We start from the raw sequence: 26,885 nt of genomic DNA, 5'->3' as shown, positions 1-26,885 counted from the left end.
TAAAGCTGCAGCTTCTCTTATATTTCTTTACTGAGCTTCAATAGGTTAGTTGCTGTAACAGAGAAGGCTGATCTGCTGAACTCAGTATGTCTAAGCCGTATCATCACCTCTGTTGTCCTCCCATTATACCAGCGCAGCCATCTGAAGTCTTTTAATGGGGGAGGATTCTCTGTACACTAAACTAGCATCAGTAAGACAAACAAAGCTGTGAAAGGTCAGGAGATTATACTTCTGCATGATGTTACAATGATGGTAACTTGACCTTTCTTTGCAAAGCTTGATATTTTTGATACGCTGTGACATGGCAGATGGAAATCTGTTTCCCGCTTCCTGTCAGTTTCTTACGTCCATGTTTGAGTATCGCTGCAAAAACAAATGGGGGATGGTTGTAAAGCTGTGAGGAAACGTTAGCAACTCTTATCTCTTGCAGCCTTCAGCGAACACAGGCATGTACATATGTAATTAGACTTTAGTATGTCCACTAAAGAGAGATCTTGCATTAAATTATTTAATACAATTCATACATTAATGTAAAGCAACATAGTCTCTTCTTTTCCGTTCTCTTGCGCTGCTGATATTATGTGTTCCGTGAGCTCAGCACACCGGATATTAAACAAATCATGTAAATGTGGGCTGAATGGTGGAGCTGTACCTGCACATGTTAGTATTTGCATGTGAACACACTGAATGTTACACCTAACATCGTGCCTAAGGGTTTCTTTCAGTTGCTCTGGATAAACTAAAATAAATATGCTTGATAGACTGACAAGATAAACGAGGCAGGAGTCACGCTGTGCTGCTGCCAACAAACCAGCACTGCTCGTACAAATACGCCAAGTTTATTATTTTTTATTTGCTATGATAAAAAAGCCAATGTGTGACAACCATCTCATAATGAATGTTTGTAGTCTTCAGTTTTAAGAACAAAAGACAACAACATTGTCGTCTCCCTTCTGACAGACACCACCGGGTCTAACTTTAAGAGAGTGTGTTAAACGTCACACGTAGACCTTGCAAACCTTTAAAGGGTCTTTACACAGAGTGGGGGAATTATAATTAGGATGAAATAAGAAATACACACCATAGGACACATAAGATCAAGCTACAAGGTGACAGATGCAGGAATAACACCTTTTATTGCTCTGCCTTTCTTCTGGGAATCCTGCATGATAGATCTACGTATATAAGAGATCTTCATTTTGTATGAAGCTGTAGATCCATTTATACATAACTGGAATTTAAATTGTTCATTTTTCAATATGGCCTGTCATACAAACAGTTGATGATCAACTCCCATAATACATGTCAACTTGTGCTTCATGAATAGATTTTGACAGGCAGTGTGTGGGATGTCCCCTTTGATGAATCTGGACTTGTGTTTGAGCGACTGCTCATTAGTGCCAGACTAAAAAAAGACTGAAAATACACAACACACTGTGTTTTATCACCCGAGTTAGATTGTAAATAGAGCAAAGAAAGAGCATCAAAACCGTGAACAAAGCCTAAATGAAGCTCCTTAATTAACATATGCATTCTTAAACCCTCCTTTCTCACATTATGACCAGTCCAGCAGGTGTTATAGTGAATGATTATAATGTCATTAATGTAATTAGGTTCACCTGCTCCTTTGCTGCTGATGAGTCAAAATGCTCAGCAGGAAAAAGGTCTATTTCCTTGGATTTCTTTACACATTTAATTAAATACATGTCTGACTCAGGACCAATCAATGCCTGTTTAACAGTATTTTAGATATTAAGCTATGGGTGATAGCTCCATCAGGACAACACTGAATTCCTGGTTATTGGTTTTGAAGCTCAGAGAGAAAAACTGGTTAAAAACTTAAATTAAACCCATGTCAACAAGTAAAGAACATTGTGGTTGTATTTAATTCAGAACTCAGTTTTGAACCACGTATTCTAAATATAACAAAAACCTGTTTTATCATCTCAAGAATATTGCCAGAGTTCTGCCGTTTCTCTCTCAAGCCAGCACAGAGACACTAACGAAAGCTTTAGTTACTGTAAAGCTCTGCTCTCCCTAAAGAGAATATAGCTCCACTACAATAACTGCAAAGCTCAGCTGCACGAGTATTAACAAGGACCAGGAAGAGAGCACACATTACTGCAAGTTTAAAGTGTCTGCTACAGAATTGATGTGAAAATACTTTTGTTGGTTTGTAAAGCTCTGAATGGTCTTGATTCTATTTATCAGATTTTCTTTTAACCTATGAAACCTCGAGAACCATCTGGTGGCCTTTTAATTCTACCTAAAGTTAAAACAAACCCACGGTGAGGCATCTTTTTATTACTACACTGACTGTGGAACAGCCTCCTGAGGTCGTTCATACTTTTAAGGGCCAAATGTTTGTATTAATCAAAAAGGGATGTGTTGCTCTGTCTATAAACTGCAAGTTCTTTTATGCTATTGTTTTAAATTGTATTTATTATTTGCTATTTGGCTATTTGGCTATTTGGTTATTTAGTTATTTATTATTTTATTTAATTTTACATATTTATTTTTTGTGTTCCATTTTTGTGTATAAAAAGTGTTATAAATAAAGTTTGATTGATTGACCCCTAAGACCTGACAATGAATTGTCCTCTGTGGGGACACGTCACTGAGGCCTTTATTTCACACGCCATACATGCATTTTATTTGAGTCTTATTTCTTTGTGAAAAGCACATTCTGGGCTTTCTAGTGATGTAACACACATGAACACGTCGTCTGTCGTTTGAAAATGGAGGGAATTGCAAACACATGTTATGGCAGTAAAGAAGTAAAACAGTCAAATTCACAAACATAAAGTTTCTGTTCTTCATAAGGATGTTTTTAAATTGTATTTACAGAGTCTTAACTATATTATGTCAAGACTTTAGAAGTGTATGTTCATTTTAACCCTCTCCAAAGACACATTTTAATGCATGACCTTTCATTTCATTTTCTTCTCATGTTCAACCATTTTCTTTTGGACTAACCTACAGTCAAATGCACAAAGAAACACATTTTGAGATACAGTGAACTTTAAGTAAATAATTAATCAGCTCAGAATAATTAAAAAGTTATCTGAGAAATGCAAATGAGTCACTGGTACGGCTTCAGACACACCTAACTGGAACAGAGCCTCATTAGCTTGATCTGATGCGCCTGTGCTTTTCTTGTAAGGACAAAATGTTCACTGAGGTCTGTTTTTAATGTTCCTGTGCTCATTATCATTGCAATTTCAGAATTACATCAATTGTATCCACAATACAAAGTCCACATGAAATGTTCACAGGTGTGGCTACGAGTAATTGCTTGCTCTTTGAAGTGTTTAATTTTAATTATGTTTAGAATTAGGATGGGGAAAAGTGCCTACAATAGTTTCCTATTATGTGTAATTTGCATTTGTAATTTAGTATTTTGTTTTGTCATATTATGTAAATGTTTTTTTGTTGTTAGCCGAACTACTAGTTTAATGGCCTTATTATATTCAGACGTATTGAATTCACCAGAATACGATTTTCTGAGACTGAAGTGCATAAAACACCAACATTTTGCTCACATGCGTATCTAATTTTATTTTTAAATGTGATATAATTAATCTAAAGTCTGAGACTTTTATTGCAATATAATCATAACGTACAACCACATACTGTCCAATATATTTACATGTGTTTTTTAATTATTATTATTTTTGTGTTTTATACACCCAGTAATACAAACTAATCTGTATTTTATTGTATTAAGATGCACAATGGTACAAGCACAATTGGGCAGCGCTGATTTAGATCAATTCCTGGATATTTGACATAACGTCCGACTACACCAAACACATAAGAAATGTTGTTTATTCGTGTAGGACTCTGAGTCTACTACTCTATCTATGAACTATCTATTTAACCAAATCACACACATTTAGACTACTCTGTGATTTTCTTTTGATAACTAATGTAATATTTTCACTGAGCCTCCCCCTGGCGAGGGCCAGTTGATCTGTGTTGCTGGAAACTGCCCCCACATCTGAAAGGTAAACATTACATAGCAGAGGCTACTCGTGTTTGCTCAGGCGACTGTGTACCAGTGTATCAGAGCGTTTGTTTTTCTGTAGTAGGTGTGTTCTGGGAGAGCATGTGCGATTGGCTGACGTTTCCCCTTGACCTGTTTTAACTGAGAATACTCTTACTATCTTAGTGTGATGTAAAATGACAGACTTAATAAACATGGCCAGCTTAACCCAACAGGGGCCCTGGTGTTATGAGCCGTGGGCCCCTGCTGACCCCTGTTCGGTCCACTCTCTGTACATTAAGTATTCTGTCAAACACAGTCCATCACACTACATTTGGCAGCTTAGAGAACCAGAAACGGACCAGTGCTCCTATTAGATACTACGGGCCTCATTGCTATACATCATATTTTTGGGAAATTTGATTAACGACAAATTTATTTGGAACACACACAATGTAAACACAAAATAAACCAAAAATACAGGCCTTTAAAACTAGATCAGCAGGTTATAATAACTGTAGTGTTGGAAGAAGGATTCAAATCTTTTACTTCACTCCTCACACCTCACTGTGAAAAAACTCTACAAGAAAAAAGAAAAAAGTCCTGCATTCAAAACCTCACTTAAGTAAACATATGTAAGTATTATCAGCAGATAAGTAGTAAAGTAAAATAATTGGCTGTACTATTAAATATGATGTTTTGATTTGATTAACTGCACATTTGTTTGGGAATATTCACTGCATTATTATGTGTCTAATCTGCCTGTTTAGGAACATGTTAAATAAATATGTTTTATGCAAACACCACAATAACTATAAACAGGGGGCAACCATTTGTGGGTTAATCTCAACTGTTTGGTTTTCACAGTAGACACATGTATAGCAGGACAAACACAGGTGTAACTAATAACATTAATGATGGCTCTACTCTTTCTCCATACCCCAGGAAGCTGGTTCAGAGAGCAACTATGTATAAACAAAGGTCCTGCGAGTGGAACACCTGAGAGATGCAGCCGTAATGAACGTTATTGATAACACCTGTGCTTGTCATACTACGATGTGTTCAAAAAAAAATGCCTGCTGTTAAAAAAGGCAAAATAGAAAAAAGAATCAGTTTACTAGTGGAGTAGAAAGACCAACATTCACCTCTGAAATGTGCCGAAGTAGTCAAATGGAAATACTCAATTAAAGTACATGTACCTTGAACTACATTCAAACTATTATTTCAGGACTAGTTTCCCCACGGACGGCTTTTTTTAGTGACACGGGAAGTGAGTGTAACGCATGGTGTTACCAGGGCAACGCCTTCGTTGCCACGGCAACAAGACTTGTCTCCGAGGAAGTTTGTTGCGCTTGACGTAAAGATGGATATCGTTGGTCTTTTATCTTACTGTAGCTGTAATGTAATGTTACTGTAGCACATGAGTTTGCTTATTTCTTTTAAACATTGTAAAGGTTGTACTGCTGCTGAAATAGATTCACCCCCCCCACACTTTCCCTAAGGTTAGTCTGAATTGTTAAACTTAGCAAACATTAGCTAAATGGAGCCGGAACGAACTGAGGGGAAAACGATGCGAGCTCAGAAACACACCCGTGTCAACGACAGATGGATGTTTCTCACCCCTATGGTAAATACTAATTGTAATACACTATTACAATTGATTCACAGTATAATGTTATACAGGCTAACCTTTCAAAGTTTAAGTCGTTAAACTTTTAAGAACATTTGAAGTTAGCCGCCTAGCTTAACTAGCTAACTACATGCTAATGTCTTGTCTAATGCAACACATTTGATTTATAAATAAAACATTTTTACAGGCAGTGGTGGAATATAATTAAGTACATTTACTCAAATAAGCCTACTTTACTTAAGCACACATTCAAAGTACTTCACTTGAGTATTTCCATTGTATGCAACTTTATACTTCTACTCCACCACATCTCAGAGGGAATCATTGTACTTTTTACTCCACTACATTTATCTGACAGCTTTAGTTACTGTTCAGATGTCAATGTGTCCTCCCCTTCCTGTCCAGTGACATGTATCTCCAGATGTGTTGATTTTGAATGTTGTTGTGATTCAATGAAGGATGAAGAGTTCCTTCATGGGTTGAGCACATTCTTTTAGAGTTACGTGATTTTCACAGGACAAAGCTACACATGTATGATGATCTTATAGAATATGATGCATTGCTTTAAATCAAACTACCCAAGAGTATATGAAGGAGTTAAACTGAGAACAACCTTAAACTTCTACAGCAGTAAAATGCAAAATGCACATTAATGCAGATGTAATATCAATTCAGGGACAGGAACATTTTAATGCAAAATTAGTCGTTTTACTTTTGTTAATTTAAGTAAATTCTGCTGATAATACTTGCATATTTTTACTTAAGTACAGTTTTGAAGAAGTGTAGTGTATTTCCACAGTGTGGTATTAAAAACATGAATTCTTCTTCCACCACTGTTTGCAGGTCAACAGCTGCAAGTTGCACGTTACAACTGTCAAATCCCAAGCACCAGAGAGAGCCCAGAGGATGGTGAGTCCTGACACACACCGCACTGCAACACAAGCTATGTGGCTAATAGCCTGGACTTACCTCACAATGTATCATGTTTACCTTTTTACAGACTGACTCTCAAGCCGTGCAAACTACGAATCATTTTAACCCAGGTAAGCTTAACCAGTCCATTTATTCTTTAAATCTCTTTAATAAAGAAATCAACACTTACAACACGGGAGATGAAGATGAAACAGAAAACATTGAAGCATCATAATGAAATAAGGATAACATAACACACACACACGACTGCATCCTCAATAGGATGATGTTATTCAACATGGTAGCAGGACATATGCTACTATAGTATAATTAAAAAAGAGAAACAAATAAAACGGACAATATAAAATAACAGAAAAGGTAGGCTATACAATCAAATAAAAAAAGTAGCATACTAACTATATGAGCACATTTCTTATTGTTTATAATTTGGGTAAAGTACTTTCTAAATGCTGAAAGGTTTAGACAATGGGCGAGATCTTAAGAACTTTGCTTTATGGATGTGAACAAATTTCCATAATAATAATAATAATAATAATAATAATAATTTGACGATTCCCTGAACTTTATGTTTTTTGCTTTCATAGACCACTCATTTGCTTACTCGGCATTGTATTGTATATTCATGGCTAAGACATGTAATAAGCTTATGGACTGTTTGCACTCTTTGCTTCACGATACCGTACCTTCTGTAGAAAACAGGTTGCATGCTTGCAGAAGACTCGACCAGACACCTCCGATGCCATCATTTGCCAATGACTCTACAGATTCCCCTCTAAATAATCTAGTGCCACTAGCGTGTGGCCCTCAAAGTGGTTTGGATCATGCGTCACATGCTTCACATGCTTCACATGCTTCACAAGACACAAGGGACACGACTAGGATACCAACCAACACTGCAGGGGCCACCTACTACCGTAATGCCTTAAACCTTGCCAAGCCAGCAGGTGAATATATCACTTGGCAAACATTATGGAATTAGGAAACTTTTATTGCTGATTTTTAGATTTAGAGCCTGTACCTTACAAATATATAGCCTTATATGTTTGTGTATCCTGAACTCTGTGTATAATGTCCATGTCAGGTGGCTCTGGAGGATATAAATACAACGCAGTCGCTAGTAACCCCTTCACTCGATTGCCCTGTGACAGTTTTGTATCCCATTTTCAACGAATGGACTTGGACAGGTACCGCTGGTCTTTTTTAATCTTCTAACTCAGTTTGTATCTGTGTCATCCCTATGCCATTACGTTTAGTTGGTTTTATGAATTTCGCCTGGTCACAGTATTTACAGTAGAATGAATAAGAATGCCACCTGAAGTGGTAAGTGCTCCAGATTGCCACCAGGGAGCAGCAGTGTCCCTTTATAATACTCACCCCTTGTCTCAAAGACAGGTGCTGACAAAGAACTACTTCATTGGTGACCTAGAAGAAAAAAAGTCATTCAATATGTATAGTGAAATATTAAATTAGTCATTTGCATCACTAAATTGTCTTGAAGGTGAAACACAGCTGTTATTATTTTCCCAGGCGCTGTCTGGAGGAATGCCCCCAGCGCATGATGGATGAACTCCAGCTTCTCAACCTCCAGCACAATCGAATCACAATCATCCAGCATCTGTCACATCTGCATCAGCTTGTTTTCCTGAACCTGTTTGACAATCACATCTCTGAAATGACAGGCGTCGAATCTCTAAGCTCTCTTAGGATCCTCATGATGGGGAAGAACAGGTCAGTTGTCATCAGTGGATTTACAAGCAAACAACATACACACAAAAGTAAATGGTGTATTGTTCTTTAATATAACATCTTGAGACCTCTGGTTTAATGTGACACGTGTAAATGTTGCGTGAAGGTTATTATTATATAAGTTTCACTGATGAGTGTTTTCCAGCAGGTGCCCAGTTTATGTCGGTAATCTTTACTTCAAAAGGTCCGCAGGAGGAAAATCAAAGTCAGAAATCTCCGTTAATGACATCAAGATCTTCCAGATGCATTCTGGCATTTGATTCAATTTCTGTAAAACATGTCATGTATCTCTTTAGACCGCCTTCCACATGTGGTTCTTCAGAGTAAAGAATCCCACTGATTTAGCTCTGACTACAGCCTTTCATCCTTGTGGGTAATTTGATCTAAATCCTTATGGACAGTCCTGAACATTGTGTCACTGTACACGACTGCATGTTAGCTTTCCTCTGGGAATGTAACCTTTTAATGCGTTTGTTGGCCAGTCGGCTGTCCTCCCCTTGGTACCTGTCCAACACACACACACACACACACATACACATACACATACACATACACATACACACACACATACACATACACATACACACACACACACACACACACACACGGCAGATTTAAGAATGGGAAAAACTGTGTTTATGATTGTTTATATACATTTTGACAAATTGTATTTCATGTGCATTTATTGCCATATTTTCCATTGTATGTTACTTCTTAGGATCCATACAATATGCTGCCTAGAAAGCCTCTCCAAACTGAATATCCTGGATTTGCATGACAATCAGGTACTGCACCTTCACTGTCCTCCCACTTACAGCATGAGTGTGTTTAGGGTTAGTCATTGAGCTGCAGATACTGTAACTGAAGATCAGGATTTTCAGCTGCAAAGTTGAGCAGAAGTGGATTGTCTCGTTCCCCTCCTCCACACTGTTGCTAACTAGTGGTTTGATATGTGAGATGCAGCTCTCTGAATGCTAGAGTCAAACAGACATGACAGCAGGAGGCTATGCATGAGAATGAACTCAGTTCTGAACCCTTCTTCTCAGCGCACTGGCCTTTAGCATGATGTCTGTTCAGGGCCATCATTGTAGCCGAGTCGTCCACTTGCTTTTGTCCAACATCTTTTATAAATAGTGCAGCTTTATTTTGTAGATTGAGTGCCTTAAACTGTATTATGAACAAAAAGGTCATGACTAGCATTCCTTCGCCGTTTGATATTGCAACTTCTTTTTTAAGAATCTGATGATGAATCTCATCTGTTGGGATTTAACTTCCCAGCAGCGGATTCAAAACCATCAAAGCCCACAAGCTCCCGTTAAGGCTCTATATCTCCTTTTGAGTATTTCTAGCAAACTGGAAGTACTCAGTGACCCGAGCTTAATTTATTCAACAGGCACAACTGTTTCTATGTATAAGTCTAAAACACTATTATTGGGGGGACTTTGTTCAGCCTCCACAATAGTCTGGCTCATGAAATGATGTAAGTAACACTGATGTCAGATGGGGATTTTAGCAGCTCCTGGAAAAGTAAGGTTTCCTTGGTCATATTAGTGTTTTGCCAGCATGCCGCCTACGCCCCTCCTCAGAGAGCTACTCCGGAGACCTGCTAAGACTCCCTCCCTCTCTGATGTTGGCTGCACTTTGCATAAGCAGGCGTCCCAATTACTGTTTAATGACTGCTACAGTGTTGTGTTCTTTTCCCTGAAAGAGGAAGCTTTGTTGCCTCAAGCTCTGGCCACTTGTTTTGTTTCCTTACTACATCTCTGCAACATTGTTCTGTACTGTTTGTGTTATTAATGAGAGCACGTTGCATTCAGAGGCAGCCATTCGTTGGCAGACGCCTATTGAGGAGCAGATGATAAATCTATTATTCCAACAAGGACATGTTGCTTTTTACTCACTGACCTCAAAAAGCTCCTGTTTTGTGCATTTAAATAAATAACTGTTCAAACACCTTTTTATTCAACATTTTTGAAACTCACCAGACACCTGACCCCCCAGATTTAATGTGAATTGTTGCTCAATGACAAAGTGAGGATATTAATGGCTTAATGAATTAAAATAATGTTGTGATTGTTGTTGCTATTTGCTATATAACACCAGCTGCTTGTCCTCTTTCCTTTTGTCTGCACACTTTAACCACAAGCAGTACATCACTGTCATCCTCCCCCCCCCACACACCCTTTTTATCCTTTCTGTAACAGGATGTCGTTTCATTTCCAGTTTGCTGGAAGTGCTCAAAAGGAGATATTCCCTTTGGGAGTGTGCACCCAACCCACACTTGGCCTCAGTGACCAAGTGTTGGGGTAACAATGCGACCTGACAATGTTGGATAAGCACTCTTTAGTTGGGCGCTGATGTTTTCCACTCGAGCAGTTTGACTGGAATACTCAGAGGACAGTGGGGAATGCCCTCCAGCGTCTGTAAAACAAAGCACAAGTATCACAGAGTTGGAGCGGTTTGTTAAACTCGTATCCATGGTGGGAACGATATCCCTCCTTTAACTCAAAATGAGGGTTTAGATTAGGTTAAGCATTGTACGTTTGTGTTCGGGTGAAGCAGGAACAGAGACTCTCCTGTCATTACTGACACCTGTAACGTGTGTGTGTGTGTGTGTGTGTGTGTGTGTGTGTGTGATTATACCAAATGTGGTGTAATTACTGTAATGTTTACGAGGAACATGCCCAGAGCTGATATTACTTGGCATGTCCTTCTTAACTATTGCTCTTAACTCTCCAGACAAGAACAAGCCTCTCTCTCGCCTGTAAAGAAATATTCTTTTATTCATATATTCAAGAATTTTCTTCTCATTTTTAACAAATATCACTGACACGACAGGAATCTTCAGAGTGAACAAAGTACTCCGATCTTTTACTTAAAGTTCAAGTGGTAATACCACAGTTTAGAAATAAAAGTCCTGCATTAAAAATTATACTTCAAGTACAAAGTCCTCGTTCTGCACATCGGCCCATTTCAGAAAAATATGTATTATATTATTGTAATATAATTATTGATGCATTAATGTTTTTGCAGCTGGTAAAGGAGGAACTTATTCGCCTCTGAGTGGAGTAGAAGTATAAAGCAGCAGAACATGGAAAAACTCAATTAAAGTACAAGTACCTCAAAATTGTACTTTAGTTTACTTAGTTACTGTCCACTGAATACAATCTGTGTGTAGCACAGGTCAAACTAGCTGGATGGCCAAGCACCACTGGAAATCACCAAATTCATAATGTGTAACAAAAGATCCTTAAATATTTAGGAATGAGTCTTTTCAGAATGTTCTTCAGTGTGTGCAGAGAGACAGTCAGTGTGCAGAGAGACAGTCAGTGTGTGCAGAGAGACGGTCAGTGTGCAGAGAGACGGTCAGTGTGTGCAGAGAGACGGTCAGTGTGTGCAGAGAGACGGTCAGTGTTGCAGAGAGACGGTCAGTGTGCAGAGAGACGGTCAGTGTGCAGAGAGACGGTCAGTGTGCAGAGAGACGGTCAGTGTGCAGAGAGACGGTCAGTGTGCAGAGAGACGGTCAGTGTGTGCAGAGAGACGGTCAGTGTGCAGAGAGACGGTCAGTGTGCAGAGAGACAGTCAGTGTGTGCAGAGAGACGGTCAGTGTGTGCAGAGAGACGGTCAGTGTGCAGAGAGACAGTCAGTGTGTGCAGAGAGACGGTCAGTGTGTGCAGAGAGACGGTCAGTGTGCAGAGAGACGGTCAGTGTGCAGAGAGACAGTCAGTGTGTGCAGAGAGACGGTCAGTGTGTGCAGAGAGACGGTCAGTGTGTGCAGAGAGACGGTCAGTGTGTGTGCAGAGAGACGGTCAGTGTGTGCAGAGAGACGGTCAGTGTGTGCAGAGAGACGGTCAGTGTGCAGAGAGACAGTCAGTGTGTGCAGAGAGACGGTCAGTGTGTGCAGAGAGACGGTCAGTGTGCAGAGAGACGGTCAGTGTGCAGAGAGACGGTCAGTGTGCAGAGAGACGGTCAGTGTGCAGAGAGACGGTCAGTGTGCAGAGAGACGGTCAGTGTGTGCAGAGAGACGGTCAGTGTGCAGAGAGACGGTCAGTGTGCAGAGAGACGGTCAGTGTGCAGAGAGACAGTCAGTGTGTGCAGAGAGACGGTCAGTGTGTGCAGAGAGACAGTCAGTGTGCAGAGAGACGGTCAGTGTGTGCAGAGAGACAGTCAGTGTGCAGAGAGACGGTCAGTGTGTGCAGAGAGACGGTCAGTGTGCAGAGAGACGGTCAGTGTGCAGAGAGACGGTCAGTGTGCAGAGAGACGGTCAGTGTGTGCAGAGAGACAGTCAGTGTGTGCAGAGAGACAGTCAGTGTGCAGAGAGACGGTCAGTGTGTGCAGAGAGACGGTCAGTGTGCAGAGAGACAGTCAGTGTGTGCAGAGAGACGGTCAGTGTGCAGAGAGACAGTCAGTGTGTGCAGAGAGACAGTCAGTGTGTGCAGAGAGACAGTCAGTGTGCAGAGAGACGGTCAGTGTGTGCAGAGAGACGGTCAGTGTGCAGAGAGACGGTCAGTCTGTGCAGAGAGACGGTCAGTGTGTGCAGAGAGACGGTCAGTGTGTGCAGAGAGACGGTCAGTGTGTGCAGAGAGACGGTCAGTGTGCAGAGAGACAGTCAGTGTGTGCAGAGAGACGGTCAGTGTGTGCAGAGAGACGGTCAGTGTGCAGAGAGACGGTCAGTGTGTGCAGAGAGACGGTCAGTGTGCAGAGAGACAGTCAGTGTGTGCAGAGAGACGGTCAGTGTGTGCAGAGAGACGGTCAGTGTGCAGAGAGACGGTCAGTGTGTGCAGAGAGACGGTCAGTGTGTTGCCAGAGATCTGATATATATACACGTCTGTGCCTGAGAGGTTTCCTTTACACTGCTGTTCTGCTCAGTGTGCAGCTGTTTGTCCTCCGCTGTCTGCTTTACATTCATGCATGTTCCTTGTTGATACTTGAACCACCATCTCTCCTCTCGACCCTTTTCAAAGCATCGTCTTGTGAGTGTGTGTAAGTGTTGACTGGATTCATTGCAGCTGTGAAACCACAGTCGGTGTAAAGGCCTTTCAATGCAGCCTGATGATCTCACAGTTGTATCCAGTGATGCACTCCGTGATCAGTATTCAGAAACTATTCAGCACTTTTATCTCTATATTAAAACTTCTGCCTGTCTGAACTCCCTAAAACATAAATAAATCAACAGCAAATAATCTAAAACTCTGCTGACGAGCAGCAGAAAGAAAGCGTGTGTTACTCCCTGTGTAGCTGTGCTTCCCTGTAGGTTTCTGTAGTGATTTTAAAATGGTCCACATTTCTCTTCCAATTGACCTACTGTGACATTTCATCTGATCTTTGGGTATTGCATTTTGTTATAATCCTTGAACCGCGGATGCCCTTTTAATCTTACTATCTGCTCACATGTACAGTGTGCAAACACATCATTCTCAGATTAACAACCACCAGGAATTCTTCAGAAGTATTGCAAGTGTTATTCTGACGGGAGGGGCCCCTAATTAGTCGAGGAGAGAGAACTGGGCATCATTTTATTATTGACCGACCCTCCGATACTTGTTTGTTGTTATGATACAGGAGGTCGAACATGTTAATGACTGCATGTTAACAAGCGATGCAGAGGTTTGCTTTGATATTGTTCTGAGCTAAATGAGGGGATTGGTGTCATTTAGCAGAAGGTGTAGCCTCAGGTAGTGCAATGAAGATATAGCACTCTGCATTTATATAGGTTAATATTCTAAATAGTTGTGAACCGTTTTATGGTATTTAAATACATGTCTTTTATGTGAGAGTGGGAGCTTCCAGTGTGTTAAGCTCTGCCAGCCTGCCTCCCTCTGTGTCTCTATACGTATTTCACATTGTTTTGTGCTGTGCTTTATCTCTGCCTCACTGTGTGTTCATCCAGATCCACAGGATAGAAAATGTGTCTCACCTGATCGAGCTGCGAGTGTTGAACCTGGCAGGAAACAACATATCCAGAGTGGAGAATCTGCGAGGCCTGGACTGTTTGACTGAACTCAACCTGCGACACAACCGCATCTCTGCTGTGGTGAGGGGCAGCTTAAAGCTCTTTACTCACTGACTGCACGCTCACTATTCTACTCCTTCACTATCTCATCCTCAACCAAGACTGTAGTTACTGCTGCGCTTTCTATTTAACAGTGCAGGTAGGAGTTGAGGAGTATTAACACGTGTTACAGGAAGTAGTAAGTAAGATACGTGCTGCACACATTAGATGCAGACTTGAGAACTTTTGTTTCGTAAGAGCCAAAGACGCTGCTCTGTGTTTTAATTCCCTGAGCTGGTGACGTTCCTGCAGCTGCCAATGAGACATTTACAGCATTTCTTTCTGCATTTTGACGAACAAACAAACACGTACACTCGGAATGTTCCTTGTAGGATGAAAGTACAAGTAGCATGCCTCATCTTTCATCTCTCATCTTTCATCTTCCATCTTCGTGTCATGCCTTTGGACCATGCCCTTTGGATGGTTACTGTTTCCTCTGTTATGGGATCACATTTTTAGCATCACAAAATAACAAACACTGACATTACATCAATAGAATCTTTGTAAGAAAGTCTGTGGTGAAATGTATCTCGGTGGTGTTACCTAGGGAGACGCAGCTCATTACCCACAACCTCCCTCCGACTTTCTGGCACAGTGAAAGAAACGGGATATTCTTAACATGGAAATTCACTCCCCTTGGTTTCTATAGTTTTAATCTGATAAACAGAACAGTGCATGCCAAAACAGGCCCCTTCATTTGTATGCAAATCCCCCAAGCTCTTTCCTGCTTTATTTGGGGGTAGAAAAGGTTGTGTGCAACCTCTTCCCGTCACTCACCCTGCCTGCAAGTTCTGATCATGAAGCTCTTCCAGTCCCAGTTATCGGATGCAACGTTTCATTTGATGCGCAGGAGAGGAAAGATGCTACCGCTCAGCAGATTCTCCAGCCTCTGTCATTAGTGGCGTTTGCTGCCAAGTGCTCGTATCGGGCACAAAGTAAATAACGCCCCTCCAGGTGTCCAGGTTTTCTGTTCCATTCAAGGCAGATGAAAAGTGGAATTATGGACTAGAAACCCTGCTGTGAGCGATTTATCATAAGTGACATGAAGCCTTTTTTATGTTGGGCTCAGTCATCCAGTACATGTTCTATTAGCATTATATGTTACATAATGCAACATACTGTATATTTACATTTGGGCACCAATGCAATTAGTATGCAGGTAATGTTGTAATGCAGAACACATAACCTATTTTCACTATATGTTGTCATCCACATGTTTTCCATATTTGTGACCAACATTTCTACTTAAATACATTTAATAAAACAAATCGTTTGTTGCACTGAGGAACTCAGTCTGTCGATTAAATCAACTAATTCTAATCGATTACTAGTCGACAAAGTCGGCCGACAGCCCCAGATATCACACTGGGGATTCAACGTGAAGTTTACATTTGATCTCAGGTGGGTTTTCCAAAGAGAAATCCTGTGGCAGTCCGTACGTGATGCATTTAACATTTTTGGCAGCAGGAAGCGGATTTGGTTGGAAGAGTTGTGTAGAGAGCACAGACAAAGCAAGAAGGCAAAACCCAGAGGCAGATTGGCTTTATGGATTAGTGTGTGTGTGTGTGGTGTGTGTGGTGTGTGTGGTGTGTGTGGTGTGTGGTGTGTGTGTGTGTCCTCTGCTAACATTACATAGGTCTGTTCTATCTTTTTATATACTATTTGAAATAGAAGCATATTAGAATAAATCAACATGCTGCCTCAGTGCATTGTGGGAAATAATAGTGAACTTGAGTTATAACAGACGGCAACAGTAAAACTGCAATAATGGGGATTTTCTGTAATTCTTATCCTTAAGTTTTAAATCCTTAAAATATGGAGAATAAGAGCAGAGGAAAAGTGTAAAAGTGTAACAAGCTAACTTTGCAACTAAGAATCCAATACAAACGACTGATTACTGAAACTAAAACATGCAATGCACATGCATGTGTTCCGGCTAAACCTCAACCTCAATTCTGTGCTATTCAAAGAGCAGCCACAACAACCCCAACAGCTTACAATGTTTGAACCCCCCCCCCCCCCCCCCCCCCCTCTGGCATCGGCATGTACCGGTGTGTTTATTTGAGCTCTTTTGTGGTGTGTTTTTGCGTGCAACAGAGACGGTGGTGATGAGAGGTAGTTCTGTGTTTGTGGAGTAACGCCTCTGCCAGAGCTCAGAATGAGTGTGAAGAAATGAAGACACGCTAACTGTCAGTGAGAGAAGGGTGGAGCCGGGATAAAGAGCTGAAGGTGCGGCCACATAAATACACACCCGCAGGCACACACACGCAGCAACACAGCTGTAACCCACCTCTCATCCCATCCCGGCAGCCGATTGGCTCTGATCAATCGTGCTGTTTTGCTGTAAAAGAGACCACATTGGTGGCCGACTGTTATGTAGCACATCAGCTAGGTGATGACATCATTCTGTCTGAGACAGGGCTGCTATATTTAGTCTCAGACGGCGTGCAGTGGCTGCTGCTTCACCAGCATCCATACAGGGACAAGCACAGACAAAGACTGGTGGGGGGTCAGCTAGCAATGGATAGCATGAGTTGCAGTTTTTTAAAAGATGGAAAGAGAACACTGTTCTGCTGAGGTGCACAGTAAAGCATTACCTAATATGATATAACTGACATCCCGACACATTCTTAGTCTCAATGAACATAATGTATTAAGTCAATATATCCAATATGCTGTTGATATAGATAGATATAGAGATAGAGATATAGATATAGATATAGAGATAGAGATAGAGATAGAGATATAGATATAGAGATATAGAGATATAGATATATAGATATAGATATATATATATATATATATATATATATATATATATATATATATATATATATATATATATAGATGGAAAGAGAACACTGTTCTGCTGAGGTGCACAGTAAAGCATTACCTAATATGATATAACTGACATCCCGACACATTCTTAGTCTCAATGAACATAATGTATTAAGTCAATATATCCAATATGCTGTTGATTATAGATAGATATAGAGATAGAGATAGAGATAGAGATATAGATTAGAGATAGAGAGATAGAGATAGAGATAGAGATATAGATATAGAGATATAGAGATAGATATAGAGATAGAGAGATAGATATAGATATAGAGATAGAGATATAGATATAGAGATATAGAGATAGAGATAGAGATATGATATAGAATAGAGATATAGATAGTAGATATAGAGATATAGAGATAGATTATAGAGATAGAGATATAGATAGAGAAGAGATAGAGATAGAGATAGAGATATGATAGAGAGATAGAGATAGAGATATAGATATAGATATGAGATATAGAGATAGGATATAGATATAGAATATGATATAGAGATAGAGATATAGAGATATAGATATAGAGATAGAGATATAGATATAGATATAGAGATAGAGATAGAGAGATAGATATAGAGATAGAGATATAGATATAATAGATATAGAGATATAGATAGCGATATAGAGATATTCGAGATATAGAGATATAGATATAGAGATATAGATATAGATATATATATATATATATATATATATATATATATAGATGGAAAGAGAACACTGTTCTGCTGAGGTGCACAGTAAAGCATTACCTAATATGATATAACTGACATCCCGACACATTCTTAGTCTCAATGAACATATGTATTAAGTCATATATCCAATATGCTGTTGATATAGATAGATATAGAGATAGAGATATAGATATAGATATAGAGATAGAGATAGAGATAGAGATATAGATATAGAGATATAGAGATATAGATATATAGATATAGATATATATATATATATATATATATATATATATATATATATATATATATATATATAGATGGAAAGAGAACACTGTTCTGCTGAGGTGCACAGTAAAGCATTACCCTAATATGATATAACTGACATCCCGACACATTCTTAGTCTCAATGAACATAATGTATTAAGTCAATATATCCAATATGCTGTTGATATAGATAGATATAGAGATAGAGATAGAGATAGAGATATAGATATAGAGATAGAGAGATAGAGATAGAGATAGAGATATAGATATAGAGATATAGAGATAGATATAGAGATAGAGATATAGATATAGATATAGAGATAGAGATATAGATATAGAGATATAGAGATAGAGATAGAGATATAGATATAGAGATAGAGATATAGATATAGATATAGAGATATAGAGATAGATATAGAGATAGAGATATAGATATAGAGAGATAGAGATAGAGATAGAGATATAGATATAGAGATAGAGATAGAGATATAGATATAGATATAGAGATATAGAGATAGATATAGAGATAGAGATATAGAGATAGAGATATAGATATAGAGATAGAGATATAGAGATATAGATATAGAGATAGAGATATAGAGATAGAGATATAGAGATAGAGATATAGAGATATAGATATAGAGATAGAGATATAGATATAGATATAGAGATAGAGATATAGAGATAGATATAGAGATAGAGATATAGATATAGATATAGAGATATAGATAGAGATATAGAGATATAGAGATATAGAGATATAGAGATATAGATATAGAGATATAGATATAGATATATATATATATATATATATATATATATATATAGATGGAAAGAGAACACTGTTCTGCTGAGGTGCACAGTAAAGCATTACCTAATATGATATAACTGACATCCCGACACATTCTTAGTCTCAATGAACATAATGTATTAAGTCAATATATCCAATATGCTGTTGATATAGATAGATATAGAGATAGAGATATAGATATAGATATAGAGATAGAGATATAGAGATATAGATATAGAGATAGAGATATAGAGATAGAGATATAGAGATAGAGATATAGAGATATAGATATAGAGATATAGATAGAGATAGAGATATAGAGATAGAGATATAGAGATAGATATAGAGATAGAGATAGAGATAGAGATATAGAGATAGATATAGATATAGAGATATAGAGATATAGATATAGAGATATAGAGATATAGAGATATAGATATAGAGATATATATATATATATATATATATATATATATATATATATATATATATATATATATATATATAGATGGAAAGAGAACACTGTTCTGCTGAGGTGCACAGTAAAGCATTACCTAATATGATATAACTGACATCCCGACACATTCTTAGTCTCAATGAACATAATGTATTAAGTCAATATATCCAATATGCTGTTGATATAGAGATAGAGATATAGATATAGATATATATTGATGTTGTTGCTCCTGTTGTTGCTCCTGATGTTGGTCCTGATGTTGCTCCTGTTGTTGCTCCTGTTGTTGCTCCTGTTGTTGCTCCTGTTGTTGCTCCTGTTGTTGCTCCTGTTGTTGCTCCTGTTGTTGCTCCTGATGTTGCTCCTGTTGTTGCTTCTGGTGTTGCTTCTGGTGTTGCTCCTGTTGTTGCTCCTGTTGTTGCTTCTGGTGTTGCTCCTGTTGTTGCTCCTGTTGTTGCTCCTGTTGTTGCTCCTGTTGTTGCTCCTGTTGTTGCTTCTGGTGTTGCTCCTGTTGTTGCTCCTGATGTTGCTCCTGTTGTTGCTTCTGGTGTTGCTCCTGTTGTTGCTCCTGATGTTGCTCCTGTTGTTGCTTCTGGTGTTGCTCCTGTTGTTGCTCCTGGTGTTGCTCCTGGTGTTGCTCCTGGTGTTGCTCCTGTTGTTGCTCCTGGTGTTGCTCCTGGTGTTGCTCCTGGTGTTGCTCCTGGTGTTGCTCCTGTTGTTGCTCCTGGTGTTGCTCCTGGTGTTGCTCCTGGTGTTGCTCCTGTACTACAGGGAGCATGGATGAGTAACTGTGTACTATATTTATACGGCTGTATGAACGGGGGTGGTGGGAACTTTCTAAATGATGAGCCTCTGCTGCAGTGTTGTACTGTTCTCTGCAGAGGAGCTAGCGTAGCCTAAAAGCTATATGCTGATCTCTCATTTGATTGGAGACTGGCAACAGTTCTGGAGGAGGCTGCGAGGCGGTGGCTGCAATATGGGCGGACGCTGACGCAGCTCATTCAGACTGCTCCTGGTAGTGTCCTCTTTGCTTCCAGCATGTGCAAAACTGGCCATCTACACACAAACACACACCATCTGATTAGCTACAGCCGTTGTGACATTGCCTATGTCCCGTGTATCCTCTTTAGCTCGCTAGCTGCTCCTCCTTACCCCATCCCCTCACTAAATCTGCATGGATTCAGATGCTGTGTCTGCCTAATGAAGAAACAACCTCCATCCTAGTCAGTTTCTATGGAATTCACCCAAGCTATTGTTCTTGCATGACGAGGTGCAGTAGCTAACAGCTCAGAGTGTGTGTGACTGGATGTAAATGTGTTCTCGTAGCATTTCGAGTTCGCCTCCTGCAGCAGGGGATCTCTGCATTAGCGCAGCACACACTCCACTCTCTCCCCTCCCCCTTCCCTCCTCATGCTCTTTCTCGCTCTCCTGCCCCTCCTCTCCATGTGCAGACAAGGCAGCGTGCTGTGTGTGTGTGTGTGTGTGTGTGTGTGTGTGTGTGTGTGCATGCGCAGGGTGGATGGGGATGCTGTATGCTGGAGCTGAAAGCTGCAAGGTGACTGAGGGAATGGAGAGGGATACAGAGCTCTGACGAGAGTGACGATGCAGTGCCCTCTTCCCGAGAACCTTCTCTTCTTAACATCCCTCCATCTCTCTCTCTTCTCTCTCCCTCGTTCCCTTTCTCTTTCTAGACTGAGGTGGAACGCCTGCCCTGCTTGCAGTGCCTCTTTCTCAGCTGCAACAACATCACCAGGTAAGAGCTCGTACCGCTTAACTCCCTCCTCCCCACAGGGCAGGGACAGTGATGGTGCCCGGACGGTTCCATGTCCACTCCCTTGGCTCTTGGCCGGGGCCTGGCAAACCAGCTGCAGGCAGAATACACACACACACAGGTTACTGTAACCTACCAAACAACAACCTGGATGTGTTCTTTATCGTTTGCAATTAGCATGCTATCATCTAAGAAACGGGTGTGCCGATAAAGTTCTTCAGACAGCAGAGCAGCAGGCTAAAAGAAGGTAGCTTACTTACACATCTAAAGGTTGAGTGAATTAAAGAGCAGCATTGCTAGTTGAGATTTGTGTGTAGGATGAATGAGAGGTGCCTTTTGTTGCTTCGTGCAAACGTCAGCCTGCTTTACTCACTTTTATCTGTGGTCTTTCTTTCCTTCTCCCTCTCTGAGCTCAGCAGTAAAGATGTTAACTTGTTAAAGCAGCGTCCCACTGAATAAGGCTGCTTCAAGGAGGGGCCTGTACTGTATGTGGGATTGAGGGTATGTTAGTGTTCGTTAGTCTGCTTGACCACAGTCACCTTGTGCTGTGATGGATCTGACCTGACATCTCCAGCCAGTTGTTCTAGTGTTCAGTCTTCAGTTGTTTTTTTGTTTTTTTACCCTTCTGACCATTTGGTATAAGCATTTGAGTTGAATGGATGCTCACCATGGCATTGTGGAGACCTGGCGTGTGCACGCTTTGAAACTGTTCACTGCTGATAGGAGAACAGCTGTGCTCTGTTGCTAGGTAGAGGGACGGAACACACTTGCCTACTTGGTGCAATCAGGATTACAGGATGTTGGAGCAACATGAATGTTTGCAAGTATTATTTCACTTATAATCTGACTTTAACTGTCTGAGTAGGTTAGACATGTTATGAATCTGGATAAGACAGAAGTCAGTAAAGACATGAGCATGGGTAGTAGTGGGAGATGGATTTCAACCACACCCACTCTGCACACACAGCAAACATATGTATTTTTCCGTATTAATTTGACCTTTGATAACCTCTAGGGAAAAGGCGCTTATAGACTTTTCATTAAGGCAAATATTATTGAGTGGTTTTATCAAAGTAATAACACCCAAGAGGGCGTTGGTCACTTTGATTAAGAATGCACCACAGAGAACTCAAGTAGTCTTCTTTATTACTGTGAACAATGCTTCGTTATTGCTTTAATATAACTGTCTTTATCATAAGCTATTATATGTAACACACTAAGTATTTATTGTACACACATGGGAATTAATAAAAAATGAAAATTCCCATTTGTTACTGGTTATTACATCACAGGTCATTTAGCAGACGCTCTTATCCAGAGCGACTTACAGTGAACTAAGTACAGGGACAGTCTCCCTGGAGCAGCTCAGGGTTAAGTGCCTTGCTCAGGGGCACAATGATGGCAGCCCTGGCGTTGAACTCACACCCATCTGGTGTTGTATTTGGAAGCCGCACCACTAGACCACGGCCACCTTATTGTGTGTATTAGATTGTCTCAGACCTACAATTTGTTCTCTGATTTGTACAAATGTTCTCAAAATGACTGCAGTTTCCTTCCTTCCCCAAATACAATGAATGTTGCTTTGCACACCAACAGCACTTTCTTTAATGGTTTATTGTCTGACCTTCTTTTGCATCCACACACACCTCTGGGTAGGATCAGGCACAGTGCAGTGGATTCATAAGTAGTTCCAGGCAAATGATTCATCAAGAATATTATCACAAATGAGCTGTGTCCCTAGCCTTACTAAGCATGACTGTGGTCTCCCTTTGCCACAGGGGGGGATACCCACAGTGTAGCGAACACTTCACTCTTCATTGAGTAACGTCTGAGAAATGACCCGTTTTTAATGTCTTTGTATTTATTAATACAAATGAAAGTTTCAAGAATCAAAACGTAGATGGAGGAGTTGTTTTGTTTGACTTACGGTCTCTGTTTCTCTAAACTGGGGGCGAGCCAACAACCACCTACTGTAGGTGACACACTGACTGAATAAGTACCTCATACAGTCCAACTTCAAAACATACCACCTAAGATGACTCACCATGCCTCTGTACCATCGTAGCTCATTCAGCATACCTTGTTTATGCTTTACCCCTGGATCTCTTTTTATAATTGTTCTTTCCTTGTGTGTAGTTTCGATCAGCTAGCCTGCCTTGGAGAGTCGCGCTCCCTTTCTGAGCTCACCCTGGATGGGAATCCTGTAGCCCTGGAGACATGGTACAAGCAGGCCGTCCTGCGCTGTGTGCTTCATCTGAAACAGCTGGACATGAAGCGCATCACAGTAAGGCTCAACTCTTTAACCGTGTGTGTGTGTGTGTGTGTGTGTGTGTGTGTGTGTGTCTGTGTCTGTGTGTGTGTGTGTGTGTGTGTGTCTGTGTGTGTGTCTGTGTCTGTGTCTGTGTCTGCCACTGGCAAAATGCCGCTAATTATAGCTACCGGTATATTTTATTGTCCCTTTTTTAAATACTTGTACTTTATTTCTACACATTTCAGTTTTTATCACGCTATATTGCCACAATCAGACATTTTAAATGGCAAAGTCCAATCGGCTCGCTGCTCCCTCACTGCGAGTCTGTCTTCACACCTGTTTCGACTGCAATGAAACAAACACAGATCTGTTGTTTGTATGTTGCACTTATATTGGTTTGGCTTATTGGAAGCTGTTGTTCTGCACTTACATGATTACACATGTTTAAAGCTGATGCACCTGCAGGACTCTTGCTGTTCGGAGTTGTATCAGATAACTGAACTGTAATGTGATGTAAAAGAGTTATGAGCAACTTAAAGCTATAAACCCTCTCAACTAAAGGTTGTGCTGTCGTGTTCTGCTAACGGTCCAAACTTTTATGTTCCTGGCTGCACGTGTTAATCCATGAGCGTGACTCTGCCTTCACATAAACTTTATTATGATTTCACAGTTCAAAAGGAACTTACGATGAACCCTCCGCTTCACTGTCAGGGTGGCGAGCTCCTGTACATCTTGACGATGCTATACTACTCTTTGTTTTCGGGCATTTTTGCAGCATTCATCATGTTCTCTGTTGCTTATTAGAGGCAGCAATGCATCAGTGACTGCACTATGATTATAAGCTAAGCATTTACAATACACATGCACATTCAGTTTAACAAAACGATGATTATTCTCAAGCATAAACATGAAGTCATTGTATTTATATAGCATGCCAGCCAAGTGCTACAGTAAAATATCAGCATGCTTTTAGAGGCTGTCAAGCAGGGAGCACCCAGGTCTGAGCCTGCACTTTAAAAGGAATCTTTAAGTACCGCACACCTTGCCCTCAGAACATAGTGCTGATACTTTAGAAGACTCATAACTCTTATTTCAACAATTTTCGTGTTTTTACTTGAATATTAAAGTACATGTAGTTCTTAACAGGTTAAGCAAGTTTCATGGCCGATTAAACCCCTTCAACACACTCTGTAGCCGTCAGTGCTCCCACGCCGGGGCTTTATTAACACAAAGTTTGCTTTTTGGAAATGCAAAGTTCTGATTTGACATCAACGTCAGCCCAGGACTGGAGTTCTGATCTTATCAAACTGTGTCATCATATTGCTGCCGGCATACTCTGTTGCAGCCACTGAAGATCTACATTTTCCCGTTCGATTTGAAGGCGGTGCGAATCACATCAGATTATCTGAGATGCAATCTGAACGCTGACAGGTTGTAATTTATGAACGTTAATACTGCAAATGAGGAGGTGCAGTACTACTTTTCATCTGTGTGCTAAATGAGTAACAATGTTTCCTGTGGGGGTGTACAGTACATACAGTATGTGACACACACACACACACACACACACACACACACACACACACACACACACACACACACACACACAGTACACTGGAGCTACAGACGTTATCAGTTGATTTATAGTCATTATATTTTATAGACAAATATATAATCCCACTCTGATCGTAATAATAACCTGCAAATACATTTAATATGGAAAATAGAGCTTTCACGTCGAAGACAACTTTTATCTATAACTTGTAAATAACAAATAACCCCCTGATGGAGCACACGCAGGCTGCTCAAGCAGAGACATTGTTATTGCTGAAGAATATCTCCCTCTGCAATCAATAAGATATTGATCAGATCCACACAATAGCATATGCAGCACTTTGGTCATCAGAAGCTGCTCTTCACACAGGATGAGTTTAAAATAGTGACGTGCAGGCCGAGCAGCTTCACCTGTTCATCGGCGCCTCGGCTCCAGTGAGGCGAGCGCTCTGCTACTATTGATCAGACTGAAGCATCGTCTACCAGCTCGTCACAGACGGCTGAATACCCTCCGGCTCTCAGCTGGCACGCTCAGATTGTGTTGGCAGCATTGCATTCTGGGAGTTTTAGCTTTCCCAAACAGCTGGGCTTCAGTTGATCCGACTCTGGCAATCAGACAGATAATCCTGTGATGCAGCCGGCTGGTGTGAGAATCTCTCCCATCCTCCACAGTTGTCCAGTTCTGCTGTAGAGAGCAGCCTTCCTGGCGCCGTCTTTTGTGGTTCCCCTCTCCTGAATTATTCAAAACTCATGAATGGAGCGACACTCTGATTGCACAAGCTATCTTTTTCAGGACGAGGATCGGCGCATGGCTGGTGTACAGGCTCGAAAGGAGGAGGAAAAGAAGAGGGAGAGTCACAAGCAGACCATTCATAAGGTACCAGTCTCATCTGATTTGCTCCTGTTGTCTTTGTCTGTTCCGGTATTTACATTTTGAATGTGTAGCAAATACAACGGCCTCTCAGAGAGTAGATTAACAAGTGTCCTCTGGAACCAACGGTGCCCTTTGGATACGTTGAGTGTTGTGTGGTTTGTTTTTCTATAATTAGTTGGCTCAAAGTATTAGATGGAGCTACATATGGAAGCTTTCTCCTGATTAGATGTGACTAACAGTGTCCTACATCCAGATGAATGTTATATGCTGTATAATGTTCTTACTGCAGTTTGAATCTAATGCATTTTACAGTATAATCCAGCTTCAGGCCATTATAATGTTGTGATCCAGGTTAAAACAAGTGTGTATTCTCTTCATGGTACTTTTTACCCAATGAAACATGTTTGATGAGAAAGCTCTAAAGTATTTGTCATACTCAGGATTTGTTAGAGTTCTCCAGTCCGTATGTGTCTTCTTACGCGTGTGTGTTTCGATTGTTGAGGCTGCGTCGGCCATTAAGTCCATTTTTTGCTGCAGTGGAGACGGTCTCTGTGCGGAACTCATCGTCTCCAAGTAACCTAACTCCCGTTAATCCCTGGTGTTGAGAAAATGTTATATTGAATGTCGCAGCCAAGAGTTTGTAAGGATGAAGGATTCACTATGATGGATACTGACTCACCCCTGCGTAGGGGAGTGGCACATTCCATAACTGAGCATATCGAAACTTCATCTCGGCCGGGAGAGAACAATTGAAAGACAGCAAAGAAGCTGATCTTCTCTCTTGCAGGGTGAGGGTGTCACTTCTACTGCTGTAACTGCAGTTCAATCAATAATGCAGCATTAACAGGGATAATACATTTGACCAACACATGCATGTACAATTTCAGCTCTAACTTTAAAAAGGAGATCATCCAGTAAGCAGTTTGCATACTCTCCTCAACAACAGACAGACAAGCAAGGCAGGAGGTATAAGTCCGAGTCCATTAGCTGGAAATATGCTCTGTGTTCTGCTCAAGAGAACTGTCACTGGACACCTTTTCTGTCCTCTGTGTGTGTGTGTGTGTG

At 40.5% G+C, this 26,885-nt stretch overlaps 1 protein-coding gene across 5 annotated transcripts in view; it reads left to right on the top strand.

Annotated features, from left to right (window-relative positions):
- Positions 1–4,404: 4,404 nt before the first annotated feature.
- lrrc49 (leucine rich repeat containing 49) overlaps positions 4,405–26,885 on the top strand; it is a 34,059-nt gene continuing 11,578 nt past the window's right edge. Inside the window, exons 1-12 of one of the 5 annotated variants that reach the window (XM_029426802.1) lie at positions 4,405–4,620; positions 5,488–5,612; positions 6,459–6,524; positions 6,616–6,658; positions 7,241–7,492; positions 7,630–7,732; positions 8,076–8,276; positions 9,013–9,079; positions 14,185–14,328; positions 21,062–21,123; positions 23,278–23,425; positions 25,740–25,823. In XM_029426802.1, coding sequence (XP_029282662.1) covers positions 5,526–5,612; positions 6,459–6,524; positions 6,616–6,658; positions 7,241–7,492; positions 7,630–7,732; positions 8,076–8,276; positions 9,013–9,079; positions 14,185–14,328; positions 21,062–21,123; positions 23,278–23,425; positions 25,740–25,823 — 1,257 coding nt within the window. In that variant the 5' untranslated portion in view covers positions 4,405–4,620; positions 5,488–5,525. Of the gene's footprint in view, positions 4,621–5,062; positions 5,613–6,458; positions 6,525–6,615; positions 6,659–7,240; positions 7,493–7,629; positions 7,733–8,075; positions 8,277–9,012; positions 9,080–14,184; positions 14,329–20,808; positions 20,926–21,061; positions 21,124–23,277; positions 23,426–25,739; positions 25,824–26,885 lie in introns of those variants that run through there. The other 4 variants (XM_029426806.1, XM_029426804.1, XM_029426803.1 and 1 more) reach the window with 4 other exon arrangements.

Source organism: Cottoperca gobio, unplaced genomic scaffold (assembly GCF_900634415.1).
Source record: "Cottoperca gobio unplaced genomic scaffold, fCotGob3.1 fCotGob3_240arrow_ctg1, whole genome shotgun sequence".
Taxonomy (NCBI): domain Eukaryota; kingdom Metazoa; phylum Chordata; class Actinopteri; order Perciformes; family Bovichtidae; genus Cottoperca; species Cottoperca gobio.
Note: the sequence above shows the minus strand (reverse complement) of the source record. Positions and strands in the feature narration are given on the sequence as shown.